This window comes from Balaenoptera ricei, chromosome 2 (genome assembly GCF_028023285.1).
Source record: "Balaenoptera ricei isolate mBalRic1 chromosome 2, mBalRic1.hap2, whole genome shotgun sequence".
In the NCBI taxonomy this organism is placed as follows: domain Eukaryota; kingdom Metazoa; phylum Chordata; class Mammalia; order Artiodactyla; family Balaenopteridae; genus Balaenoptera; species Balaenoptera ricei.
The window spans coordinates 77,156,176-77,170,613 of record NC_082640.1 but is presented as its reverse complement, the minus strand read 5'-3'; the positions used below and the strand labels follow the sequence as shown (position 1 = coordinate 77,170,613).

The following is a 14,438-nucleotide window of genomic DNA, read 5'->3' as shown; positions in this document are numbered from 1 at the left end:
TAGGTTGGGATTGCCTCTGTGAAAGAATATCTGTTTGCCCTTCAAAGTTTAAGGATACAAGGGTACCTCAGTAGAAACAAAGAAAAGCAGCAATCTGCCTAGTTCCCTCTTTGATTAACTGCAGAGAAAGGGCTGAAAGCAATGAACATTCCTTCCTCCTTTCCTATTCTCATGGTACATCTAGCAGATTTAACAAAAAGTTTCTGGGTTAAAAGGGGAAAAGTGCACGGGTATAACTATTAATCATTCATAGCTGAACTGCAATGAGTGAATTGAAATTTCTGGTGGGCACCGAGAAGAAATACGATTGTTTTGGAATATGGAGTGCTTGGGGAGCAGGGCGTCTCTGGGACAGAGGTTTAACCAACTTCACTACCTATGGGTGGAGGAACGTAGGGGATTGAGAATGGAGTAGGTGGTTGGTTATATGATGGTAGAAGAATAGGTACAAAACAAAAGAAAATCACAAGGGAAGTCACTGAGGGAACTTCATCTACTCTGAAGTGCCAACTTTGACCATTCTCCTCACCAATAAGTAGAAGTAATTCCTATAGTATTCACATATCTAAGCAATAGGTGATATCTACCCACCACTACTGTATAAATTCCAAAATTACCAACTCTGAGAAACAGGGAAAGCATATTCACTTAATTTCTATCAAATTCATCACATACGCGGATACTTCCAAAGGGAAAAAGAAATATAAAGAGAGTGAAGATATATTTAAATAGGATTTTTTTTAAAGCTCTTTTGTTCTTCTAGACATTATGAGACCAGGTTCATTTAATAATTACACAAAGGCATCCTTTGCAGTACATATAAGAGACAGCAATATTACATCTTGTAATGTTTCAAACAACTGAAATATTTTTATGAATTGAAGAGCTGAAAGGAAGTTAGAAATGTGAAAACTAAAAGGGTTTTTACTAAGTCACAATGCTTTTCCAGGTTATGGATAATTTTGGCTTAATCATGCACTCACTAGTGAAGATAACTAGAGAAGAGCAAAGGAACAAACCTAATGGAAGATATACCACAAGTATAAAAGAATACAAAGACTGAAGAGTTCTTAAATGCTCAAACGAAAGCTGGTTACAGACATGCAATCATCAATTTTAATGGATCCCTGAGCAAACATTTCCTAAACTATCTGACTGCAGGGCTAACTCCTCAACCAAACATCTCTTTCTCTCTGTGCCTGCCCTCAAAGTGTAAGATACAAAGCGTTGAGACGCACGGTGCTGTGTGGCTTGTGTGTGTATAACGTAGGCAGGGTAGAGAGCTAGACCACAGGAGAGATGGGTGGGTGAACTGACATGAGCTGGCTTCATGGTGGAGCACACAGACATCCCAAGATGTTACGGCAATATGGCCTAACTGTACACAGAAAACGGAAATACATGGGGTGTAAATGTACCTAATTTAAGAGGAACTATGCTCATTAAAAAATTCCTACAAATGCCACACTACCTAAGATCTAATGATCAGTAAATAGCGGATCACACTTCATTAAAATGAAAACAAGCAAAAAAAAATCTAACTACGATTAAAAATAACAGAATGTAGAACTGCCACAACCTCAATTAAAATTAAAATACTTCATATTTCTGGTTGGTCAGTTTTAAAATACATTCTTTTTTAGCCAATAAAGACCTGGCTTATCTTTAAAGGGCAAAACAAATTTCTTAATCTGATCTTCACCAAGTAGCAACACATCAGCAACTTTCTCCATTTTAGGGACTACATTATTCTAAGTTCTGTTTGTTATACACGAAAGCTAATGCGATGGACAGTACCTTGTCCAGGAACTAAGACAACAATTGTCCTGTAGCTGTTCCTCTGGCCCCTATGTCTCAGATTTCTACTTAAAGGCTCAAACATTTTTTGCTTTGTCTCATTTAACTAAAGATAATGTTATTTATTATATTTCTCAACTATGAGAATTAATAAGATTGACAATATTATATATAAGTCTAAGACAATATTGATATAAGTCTCTATCATTATTTTACCTACATATTTCAGTGTCTATTGTTCAAGTAAAATGCATGAATTCATCATGCAAAATGCTAGGCTCAAAATAAACATCTTAACCTGTGTAATTAACACTTTACCTTGACAAAAGCATCATCTTCCACAGAAGCATCTCCACTCAACTCATCTGCTTCCTGTTTTTTACCTGCGAAAGAAGGAAAATGGGCTAACAACCAATATTTTATTACTTTAAAAGCAAAAAACATTCAGAGAAGTTTACCCCGAGGTACCACTCTCCACTCCCAAATCATCGGACAAAGCTAATGCCAACTGCTTATAAACCACCTGGCCACAGCTGTCCCAAACAAAAAAAAGCTTTATTAACAATGTCATGCTGTTTCATTTCACTAAAATAAACTGTACAATTAATCCTACATATGAATCCATCATCTTAACTGACTTGACATATGAGATACATTTTTTACACCACTCAAATTCTCTACCTCCAATTCTCCCAGAAGTAGCAGCACCTTTCAACAGTTCTCTACTATTTGTATACATGACCAGACATCTGATAGCTAAATTCAAGACTCATATCCCCCATAAAGCCATCCCTAAGTTCTCCTTGTCAACAAGCTTTCTCTAAAATAAAATTCTCACACTTGACACCTCACAATCCATCAGCTGATTATATATTGCCTTGTACTCTCAAGCACATCTTGCTTCACCATTTAAAAAAATACCTTAAGTACAGTGACTGCTTTTATGCTTATTTTGTGTTTCTCCAAAGGCCTAAATATAAATAGCACTGGGCGCTTAACATAATGACTGATTTAACTGATTTAAGGCAAGTAGAAATTACTTCAGACCAAAAACTGTTAAGAGCTTCTAGATAGACTACAGGCCTCCCTGACGCAGCCCTCATCTTCAAACCTTTGCAAACTGGTGGTTGGAATTTTAAAAATGTTTTCCACATCAGAAAAAAAAAGTTTTCCACAGAGCCAAAGCTAAAAGTTTGTGTTTTCAAGCTAGTCCACAAAAATCTACTAATTAAATAACCCATAATGTATCAGAAATGCTGTAAAAAAAAAAAAAAAAAATTCACAGCTGCTAAAATTTTACTATTAAATTTTTAAATTTTTATTTATTTTGAGATGTTAATGAATGTTCTTTCCTGAGGCTAACTAATCAACCTTTCCTTTGCGTAAAACAGGAGTTGCCATGTCTCAAGCTTCCATGACCCCCAGAGTAGAGGGTTTCGCTGTGAGGTAACTGTAAAAAAAAGTGAGGATGCCTCCCTTTCCCATGTCTCCTCACCAGCTCCTATCTTCCATCTACTCCCAATCTGAAATCCTTTCCATGAATGAGAGATAAAAAGTGAAACAAGATACTGGTCCTTTCCAAATATGTGAAAAGATTAAGAGTAAAGAGTTTTCTTTTATCCACTGAGGGCTTGTGTGAATCAAAAGAGAAACAAAATGTGGAGCTTAGTGGCATTTGTATTTTAGAGAAAATACAAATTAGAAGTTACTGTAAGGGCAACAAGAGAGCTGTTCCTTCCTTACAAAAGAAAACAGTATCAGGTGAGAAAGAGCTCACTAAATTGTTTTATCACGTTTAGAGAAAGTTCCATAATATAAAAACTTTAAAGATGCTACCTTTGAGAAGAAACAAGCTTTTTAAAACTATAGGATTGGGACTTCCTAGTGGTCCAGTGGTAAAGAATCTGCCTTCTAATGCAGGGGACGAGGGTTCGACCCCTGGTCGGGGAAGTAAGACCCCACACGCCACGGGGCAACTAAGCCCACATGCCACAACTACTGAGTTGGCGCACCTCAACTAGAGCCCACGTGTCACAAACTACACAGCCCATGCACCACAACTACAGACCCCATGGCCCTGAAGCCCGCGCACCACAACGAAGAGCCCGCAGGGCTCAACGAAGATCCTGCGTGCCGCGACTAAGACCCAACGCAGCCAAAAATAAATTAAATAAATAAAATAAAACTATAGGAATCCACCCCCCAACACATACACCACCAAATAACCTACAGAGTATCGAGCTTTTGGGTGAACTCCTTCAGATCATTTGCAAATACCATTTACTCTTTACAAATATAAAATGCTTTACAATTTGCAAAGCGCTTTATTTTTTTAAATTTATTTTATTATATTTTATTTTTGGCTGCATTGGGTCTTGTTGCTGTGCGCAGGCTTTCTCTAGTTGTGGTGAGCGGGGGCTACTCTTAGTTGCAGCGCGCGGGCTTCTCACTGCAGTGGCTTCTCTTGTTGCGGAGCACGGGCTCTAGGCGTGCAGGCTTCAGTAGTTGTGGCTCACATGCTCTAGAGCACAGGCTCAGTAGCTGTGGCACACGGGCTTAGCTGCTCCGCAGTATGGGGGATCTTCCCAGACCAGGGTTCAAACGCGTGCCCCCTGCATTGGCAGGCGGATTCTTAACCATTGCGCCACCAGGAAGTGCTGCAAAGCACTTAAAAAAAAAGGTCAACTGATTTTTCCTATCACCCCATGGTACATAGGGCTGGTAATCACGATTTTACAAAAGAGAAAATGAACCCGAGGTTACACAGCTTGCCCAAAGCTAGTAAATGGCATTGTCAGAACTGGAAGCCAAGGCTTCTCATTTCCAGTCTTAAATTCTTTCCACTTCATCTTACTATGACCTACTTAAAAGACATTATTCTAGTAAGCAGTGGTTAATGAACTCAATTTAAAGATACCATCTTTGAAATGGCAGCCCTCAGCATAATGACAAGCTACATATACTATGCACACTCCATGGTGAGTTTCACTTGCCTTAGTTTACTTAAACGAAAACCAAATTACACTACATCAACCAAAACAACAACAGCAGTCACTACCACTGCTTAAGCAGCTTCCACAGTGCAGACACTAGGATAAATGCTTCATATGTATTAATGCATTTATTTTATCCTCTTAACTAGCCCCATTTTACAAAATAGGAAACTAATGCTGAAAAGTTAATCAGATGACAAAGTTAGTAAGGGTAGTGCTTCAGTTTAATCCCAGGCCTATTCCCACTCCTCAAAAACCACAAAACCATTGATGTTCAAGTAGCTACAATGTGCCAGTCGTTAAAAATGTTATCTCTTTTAGCATGAACACAGGCTCCACAAGCCACATCCATAAAATTTTAAAATGTGAGCGTCACAGAGATTACGTAACTTGCCCCATGACAAACAGGCAACAAGAGGCAGAGGTACACAAAAAGCTCCAAGTTTGCTATCCCTTATTGTTTTTAACAGCTGTATCACATGAAAACACTGGACACAATGTGTCATAAGCTTGTAAACATAAAAACCACAAGGATGAGATTTTCAAACATACAGTGATGAAACTTTAATAATAACCTGATAGGTACATAATATTTAAGAAAACTGACATTTCACACACTAGTTTTTGACTCCTCTCATGATCTGTAACTCTGCACTTGTTTACACATGATGAATTAGAAACTATACTGTAATTTCTTCCTTTATGAAAAAAAGTATCACCCCTCCACCATACAAAAATAATTCACATCTTAAAAAGCTATGATGTTCATCATCCAGCCCAGAACCTAGTACAATGCTATATAATAAGTAGATACTCAAGCATTATATATATCCTGACTGATAATGGTGTAGGTTCTAGGCTGCATGCTGGCAGTAAACAAGGTCTGGATTTCTATTCAGAATTTCTATCAGCCCTCACTGGGACAAAGGTAAGACGTGACACGCCAGTCAAAGTAGCATCATGTGCAACCCCATCCTGTCAGTAAGGACTGTAAACTCCAACTTTAACGAGGTTACAAAGTACATCTACAGATTCCTAACTTTTATGATGTCACAGATAAGAAATAACTTAAAAGCAAAATCAAATCCCACTTAATTCAACAAGAACCACCAGCTTAGGCCCATTTTTGTACAGTCAGTAATCGTTTATACCCCATATCCCATTTAAGGCTGTGCTATGAAAGCTCCTACAACAAACTAATAAATGAATCTTTTGTCCTTCAGGGAATCTGGCATATACCACAGAAATGGGAACTGGTCCAAAAGCAAAGTAGCACCACCAGGATGAAGAAGCTAACTGAAAGTGCAATGTAGTCGGAAGCCTAACTTTAATGCTTTGAGGAACAAAACTAGAAAATAAATTGAGTAGTAAAGATAGTTTGAATAGCAAAATTAAAAAATGGAAGCAAAATTACTTACCACATCTCAAACTATCATAGTAGTAACATAGTTATTTTGAAATTTCACTGCATGATTTTAGAGTCAAAAGTAAAATGGTAAAGTAAAAATGTATACACCAAAGGAAGATGACACTAGAACACCTCCTTAATTATGCAACATTGTTTGTATGGGTCCACAAATCCTTAGTGAAACCGCTGGGACCAGACATGTTTCAGAACTGTCAGATTTTAAGAGAGTACAATAGTGTATATACCATTTGTAAATTTAAACCTCCCAGTGGCTTCTGGAACAGTTTCTCTCAATCAATCACAGAAACATTTGTGCAATGAAATATACGAATATTAACATCAATTAGGATAAATCAAGACTATAAGTAGCCTCACTTTTGCCACCAAACTTAAGAAAAAACTTCATTTTCAGAATGTTTGTATTTCAGAATTAACAATAAAGAATTCTGGATGGCAATTTGGTTTTCTCCTTCAAAGGCAAACTGGTCCTTACAAGGTTTGGTAATTTTCCTTTTCAAGTTCAGAAATACCTCCAGAAACAAAACGAAACAAAAAATCCACTTAACAAGTAGATTTTAAAGTAATTTTGCCAAAAAAATTTTGTGGCTGAGTAATTTTTCCCCTAAACGTTTACAGAAGCTATGAAACGTAGAAAATGTTCAGTCATAAAATTTCTGTTGGATAAGATGGGGGAAGACTCAGAGACCAGGCCAAACTGAACAACACTGATGTTTCCAGCAACAACCTCTCCTCAACTGTATGAAATCTTAAAATAATCATGTACTATGCCTTGTGTTAACCATTTGCATATGTGTTTTAGTCTCTCTTCTATTAAAGTGGTATTTCACTAATGAAATCAGTTTTCTAAAAGGCTTTGCACACTGTCTTAAACATAGCAGTCATCCAATAGGTCATTTTATTATTTTTTAAAAATCTACCATAAAGATAATTCATACTCATTATAATAAAATAAATCTGGAAAACACCAAACGTACATTTTTTAAAATCTCTTAACTTTGTCATCTAAAGACAACCAAACTGAACATCCACACACACTTGCGAGCGTCTGCACAAGATTTTAAAAGGCAGCAAGAATGTAACTGAGTTCTTAACGGATGACTTTTCTATCCTATCAATAAAAAGAAAATAGCACTGCTTAACTCAGCATTGCTGTGAGCATCAAATAAAGCAATGTGAAAGTTTTTTGAAAACTGTAACAGAACTAATTGCAAACTGACAGGCGGAAAGAGATGAATGAAAATGATGCTAAGTTTCAAGCTGTAATCTAGAGCAGCCAGTGGTTCTTAACCCAAGCTGCATGAGAATCACCTGGGGAACTTTTAGAAAATACTGATTCCTGGGCCCCCAACAGAGTAACCAAAACCAACTCTCTGGGGGGCAGGAGCCTGGTATCTGTATTTTTAAAAACTCAAATGAGGGGCTTCCCTGGTGGCGCAGTGGTTGAGAGTCTGCCTGCTAATGCAGGGGACACGGGTTCGAGCCCTGGTCTGGGAAGATCCCACATGCCGCGGAGCGACTAGGCCCGTGAGCCACAACTACTGAGCCTGCGTGTCTGGAGCCTGTGCTCCGCAACAAGAGAGGCCGCGATAGCAAGAGGCCTGCGCACCGCGATGAAGAGTGGCCCCCACTTGCCACAACTAGAGAAAGCCCTCGCACAGAAACGAAGACCCAACACAGCCAAATAAATAAATAAATAATTAATTAATTAATTAAAAAAAAAAAAAACTCAAACGACTCTAATGTAGAGCAGACTGAGCATAACTAAAGAAGTTGGAGTGAGAAGAACATACAAGGTTACTGTTTTCAGATTCTCCAGACTAGAAAAAATTTAAATTCTACCTACCTTCAACAAAACACCTTGAGTAGGTATGAACCGGTATTAATTCTCGATAAGGTAAAAAAAAAAAAAAAAAAATCCTTAAACATAAACCTCCTATGAGTACATGCACATGTACATATATACCTTAGATCATGTTATCTGTGATAAAATCCGAGTGGTGGAATTACGGGCAATTTTCACTTTTTTGTACTTTTCTGGATTATCTAATTTTTAAAATGAAAACATTTCACTTTTATAATCTGGAAAACAATTCTGTAAAGCCATAATACAAACTATTCCAGGTTACCAGAACTGCCACATAAGGCTAACTCGGGCTGTGGAGTTTATGGTGTGAATGGTTAACTCCCGGAATTGCACCACACCGAGGCCCTTTTATTGTAATGTGTGAGAACTATCTTATAGGTGATTAAATACATCAGTAAACTTCAGCCTTAAACCCTAAGCCATTGTTCAGTCTCTTCATTAAAGTCATCTCTGATGCCACCAACTGATAATAATGATTGCTTTTTCCTCTAATTCCTGGACAATTCTCACTTTATTTTACATGAGTTCATGAAAGAGAAGAAAAAGTGTGAAGTCTTCTGTCCTTAATTCAAAATGCCTAGGAGATGAATGACATGGGAGAAAGACACTGTCATAAAGTACTAGAAAATTTTATCTATCTCCCCACCAGGATCCTTGACACACACCATATTTGACACAATAAAATAGCTGAAAAAAGTACAAAAGTGCTTTGATGATAAACATAATCCACCATATACAACTGCATAAGTCAATTGCAGGCTTTAATGGCTGAGGTAAAAGGGCCTGATTTTGTGAAATGAAAATGACATACACAACTTCTGAGGTTGGACAATATTCCAGCAAAAGTTATGAGGCTTTCCAACACAGCAACAACTTGGTGAGTGATAAAAAGGCGAGTGCCATGATTCACGTACTCTAAAAGTAAGTACATTTCACAATCAAGTGTTTAAGGAGAAGCCACTAGTGCTGTTGAGTAAAGCACCTTAAAAAGAAAAACTGTTTGGAAAATAGTAAAGACTATTAATCTCTGATAGACTGCTGCCTACAAAAAAATATGCAATTAAAATAACCACCAAAAGAAATATTTTTAAAAGCAGTTGTTAAGAAAGTCATCATATGGCCCTCAGTATTCATTCAACAAACCTGTTATGTGCCAAGCAATATGCAGGCATTACAGAGACTAATGTAAATAAAAGACTATGTCCTCACCCCCACAAAGCTTCTAGCCCAGTGGGTACCCAAAAAAGATTTATGACAATTTTGTCCCCAAAATGCTTCTCAATGCCACAGTTCTGATTAAAGTTTCCTTAACATCCAAACACACAACAGTTTAAAAAAAAAAGCAAGCATTACAGTGCACTATGATACTAAATTACATGAAATTCATTTTATGTGGTTGATTACTATATTCTTATTTGGCATACAAATTTTAGAAAGCTTTACACAGTAAACATGTAATTAATTATACTGAGTGTAGTACTTTCCACACATAATCAGGCATTATGTTTGGATAAATCTGTAACCCAAAAATATACTTGTTTCTACAGTGCAAACAAAACAGATTTTATATAGCAGTTTGAATCTTTTTTAAACCTGCAAGTATTGTTAAGTGAGTTTCAATTCGGTAAGTACTGATCACATATACTTCTGAATATTGCACTGATTAACTACTTAAAGTAACTTTTGCTGAAGTTTAGAGGTGACTCGAAAGGCTGAATATCCAAAAGAATGATATGCTGTTTACAGGTGAACCAAAAGAAAGTTTACATCTATAATTTCTAAAAGAAACTAATGAGGAGTTAGCTCTACCTGTTTAACCGCTTTCTTAACACACACCCAAATAATGACAGTAACTCTCACTGGTGAAGCGCTCTTCTAGGTTACTTATTAAAAATTTCATAGCAAAGAGAATGTGAAAAGACTCAGAAGTGAGAACCAATCTAAGCTTAAAACTTCACCCCACTAACTCTATGCAAATAGATTTTACAAATATGTTAACCATAAATATTAGGACCCGCTATAACATTATCAACATTTGTTACAAGTTTGTGAGTTTGTGCTTGTAATAACAGCATTTTAAAAAATATTCTACAATATATTTAAGAATGCAGACTCCTTTTCCTCTAATCTGTCAAAACATAATCATTTTAACACAAAAAAATTGTTTGAGAAATAGTGACCCTGCACTTATAAGAGAACAAACTTAATATTTCACCTAAGTAACTTTTCAAGACCCATGAAGCTTCTCTTGCCTTATCATTCAACATCATTTAATTTTATTGCTACATTAAGCCACATCATCATAAGAATTATTTATTTTGCCTAACAAGCTGTTAAACGTGGGGTCTTGCTGTTGTCTACCTGACTGCCTCTAAGTAATCCCTTTCTTTATTCTTATCCTTTTTCTAGTATTCCCAGCTAAAGATATCCATGCTGACTAAGGACCTAGGAGTTTTCCTGTTCCTTCCTTATACATCTATTTTAGCTAAAAAAAGAATTTTTCTTCTGGCTCCTAGCTACATATAATTATTAAATTTCAGAATTAAGAGACCCTTACAGATGGTCTAGTAAATTTTCCAATTTTACAAAAAGGAAGTATACCCATTGAAGGAAAAGTAGTATGACCAAGATGCAATTACTTTCAAGATAGATACTGTCAAGTGAAATAAGATGTGACAAAAAGAACATCATATTACAATACTATTTAATTTCTTGAATCCTTAGTTTTAAAAATCTGTTAATTATTATTTTTAAAAGTTTCCTTATTCAAATTTGATGTCTAAAAATTATTTTTAAACTTAATTTAAAATTTAAAATAATCTTACTTATAAGCATCTTAACTGTAAATTAATTCAAACTAGGTTCTTAGTTTGGGATTTACATTATGTTCTTTCTCATTCACAGGATTTTCAGAACAATGATAAATGGAACTCAAGGAGACAAGAGCTATTTATCACATATGTCCCAGAATGAGTCTCATGAAGTACTCAGTTGTAGTGTGCTGCAGACAGGCAATTAATGTTACGACTCCTGACTAAATACTACAAGATACCTTAACATCAGAGTTATGGAAAAATTCAATTTCAAGTATCCTTATAATCCATATAAGAGGAAAAAATTAACATACTTATTATATATATATACACACACATACATACATACACATATACATATGTATACTGAAAAACTTCTTAAAATGGTATATTGCTGAATTTATTGCTAAAGGTAGGATGAGTGAAGTTCCTAATGACTGAAAAAGAAAGGGATACACAGAGAAATCAAAAATAGGTGAGAATGAATAAATCAAATGAGATTTACTTTACATGCTAAAATCAGTAATCAGCTTAAATAATCTGGGACTATGATTAATACATAACAACTATCAACCTACCATAATATGCTAAATAAATGACATGAATCAAAATCATTATAAGAAATCACAATAAGAAACATGGTTAATTCCTGATGTACTTATTTCTGAATTTTTTACGCTTCCTCATTTTGAAATTGCCTCTGGGTTTGTCAGCAGAGGCTTCTCAACACAAGCTTCTCTAACACAGGGAAATGTATCCCTCAAAGTGATACACTGAGTTAAGAATTACATTAAAAGCCACAGATCTTCAAGATAACTTTGTTACTCCTCTAAACACCATTTCTATCTCTGCCATTCCCATCCCATCTAGAAAATGCTTCTTTGCCCTTTTCAATTTCCTTTGGCACAAATAGGGCACTCTTGCAAACCTACAAAAACTCTCAGTGAGACGGCATCAAGATGTGCCTGGTCCCAATACTCATGCAGATTGCTTAAGATCAAACTTGACTATTTCCTTCTTTTCAAGGTTAATCCATTCAACCATTTTACTCTAGTTCAATCAATCTGGTCTACAGCAGAGAGTACCATTTAGGATCACTTAAAGCAGTAAAGAGTGTTAGGTTTTTAAAATGCAGCTGCATGGAACTTGTATGTAGGTACCAGGATCCAGATACCCACATCATGCCCACCCTCTGACACTGTCCTTATCAGGAGAGAAATCCGTAATTATTCAAGTAAGTATTTCACTTACCAGAACCTTTTAAATATATCTAAGTCCCATTTATATTGTTAAAATGTTCATTTAAAACCACCTTTACCTATTCATTAAATCACCATACCGTAGAAATATATTCTGGCCTACTTTAAAAGTTACAAAATCAAAATCATTAACATATCCCTATAACTTAAAACTTTTTATTTTTAAGCTAATTAGTCATGGATTTTTTCCCCCTACCTTGTTAGTATGATTGGTAAGGTCTTTTTGAATTTCACTGAAAATTAGAATGTTTAATGGCATAAATGCAAATTAAGTTCACCAAGTCAAACAAAATACTAAACACAAAGGTTATAAAATTTTAATATACTAGAGAAAACAGCAAGGAGCCAAGGTGAAAGATTTGGTAGGAATTCCATCAATACTCTGCCAATTGTGGGGCAAGGTAGACACGTATTAAACCGTATTTTATTCTTTAGGTCTTCACACTATGAAGGAAGAAATATTATGAAACTTGACTTTGTAATTTTTTCAGGAGCAAGAAAGAACTGGTCTCACTTTCAGGTCAGCTTCAGCCAAATCTTAAGGGCTACTAGTCACCCAAAGCCTGGCAACAGTAACTTTTCTTCCTTGACCCAACAAGGCAGAGTGCCAGAGGGAAATAGCAAAGAGTAGCACTATATAAACAGGGCAAGTGGCACAAGAGCAGAGGCAAGTTATATAACCAAAATATATTTTAAAATATGTTTATAACTCGTAACAACCTTTGCCTTTGGTTGGTTTCTTGTTTGGAGTATCAGTTGAAACAGTTAATTCAATATTATCTGGATCGCCTCCTTCCTCTTCAATAGCCTACATTAGAAAGAGAAGTTAATATGCTACACAGTCTATCTAAACTTATTTTAAAAAACGAAATGAAAAAAAAAAATTAGCAAGCCTCAAGACATTAGAATTGCCAGTCATTTCATAAACCAACTTCACAAAGGAGCAATTAAACTACACGAGAGAAACTTTCAGGAGGAAATATCATTAGGTATCAAAATCACATGAAGTTTTACATATTACCCAGTCGAGAAAACTAACTGACTCATATTATCATACTGAACAAAAGTCTAAATATTCTCGATTGCAGAAAAGTTGCTAGCTACGAAAGTAAAGAACTAAAAGGAGCTTTCCTAATTTCTATAGTACAAACTTATTTCTCCTCTACTACAATTCCAACGCTCACTCAAACCAGAAAGATAATCAGGGAAGAAAAAGATTATTGCGCTATTGCAAAAACTGAAAACCCAGCGGAAAACAAACCCTTTCTCTTACCCACCCATCAACTCCCACTACCAATTACCCCCAATATGGGGAGGAAACGGTTGGACACAATTAAACGGTAACTTCGCAGAAGTCACCAAAGTAACCAGTCCCTACGAGGCCAAGAAATGCACGCGCTCACCATCGCTAAAGGCTGGGGACCGAGCGCCTCCCGGGTCTCCACGATCGCCCTTGGGAGGCCGCGCCGGCCGTCCGCAGCCTGGCAGGGACGTCCCGGGGGAGGCAGGAGTGCGCTCGGCTGCGGCGGCCGGTCCCGGGAGGCTCGCGGGCCCCTCGCAGGCCCGGCCCGGCGCGCGGGGGCGGGGGCGCCGCGAGAGGGTCCTCGCCCTCCCGCGCGCGCGGGCGCCGCCCGGGGCCTCCCCACCTCGCGGCCCCGCGGGCCCCGGCGGCTGCGAGCAGCCGGGGGCTGCGGCGGAAGTGGGGGCTCCGAGGCGCGGCCTAAGCTCGCCTTCCCGGACCTAGCCGGGCCTCACCTGCTTGAGTCGGGAAACGAGCACAGTCTTGACTCCGGTGATGTCCAGGTTCCGCCGTTTCAGCTCGGACTTGAGATCGATGACCCGCAGATCGGTGATCTTTTTACCTTCCGCCTGACCTGAGGCGGCCGAGGCTGCCACAGCACCGGTAGCGGCAGCCATTTTAGAAGAACAGCGCGCTGCCTAGGCAGCGAGTGATCTGCAGGGCGGCGGCAGCAGCTCCAACTTCAACTCAGGCCTCGCCGGCCGCCGGCGCCGCACAGCGCTGCGCACAATGAGCCACTAGCCCCGCCCCCGTCCGCCACCCCGGCGCAACCTGCAGCCTCAACCAGCACCCGGATGAGGGGCGCGCGTGCGCACTGGCGGGAGGCGGGGGATGGCGCCCAGCGCACGCTGCGGGGCCGGCCGCTGCCACCTGGGCGGTGAGACCCCCCCACCCCCAACCTTGCGTGGACTGGGAGGTCAGGCGCGTTCAGCAGCCCCAACGTCCGCCGTGCCGCCGTTCCCCACCGCTTCGTTAGCCATTTT

General features: G+C 38.4%; 1 protein-coding gene across 6 annotated transcripts in view; it reads right to left on the bottom strand.

Annotated features, from left to right (window-relative positions):
• The window catches only part of SLTM (SAFB like transcription modulator), a 44,811-nt gene extending 30,620 nt beyond the window's left edge, over positions 1-14,191 (bottom strand). For all 6 annotated transcript variants that reach the window (XM_059913172.1, XM_059913173.1, XM_059913175.1 and 3 more), the window contains exons 1-3: positions 13,911-14,191; positions 12,876-12,963; positions 2,116-2,180 (exon numbers count right to left, since the gene is read on the bottom strand). In XM_059913172.1, coding sequence (XP_059769155.1) covers positions 2,116-2,180; positions 12,876-12,963; positions 13,911-14,072 — 315 coding nt within the window. In that variant the 5' untranslated portion in view covers positions 14,073-14,191. The remainder of the gene's footprint in view (positions 1-2,115; positions 2,181-12,875; positions 12,964-13,910) is intronic.
• Positions 14,192-14,438: the final 247 nt, after the last annotated feature.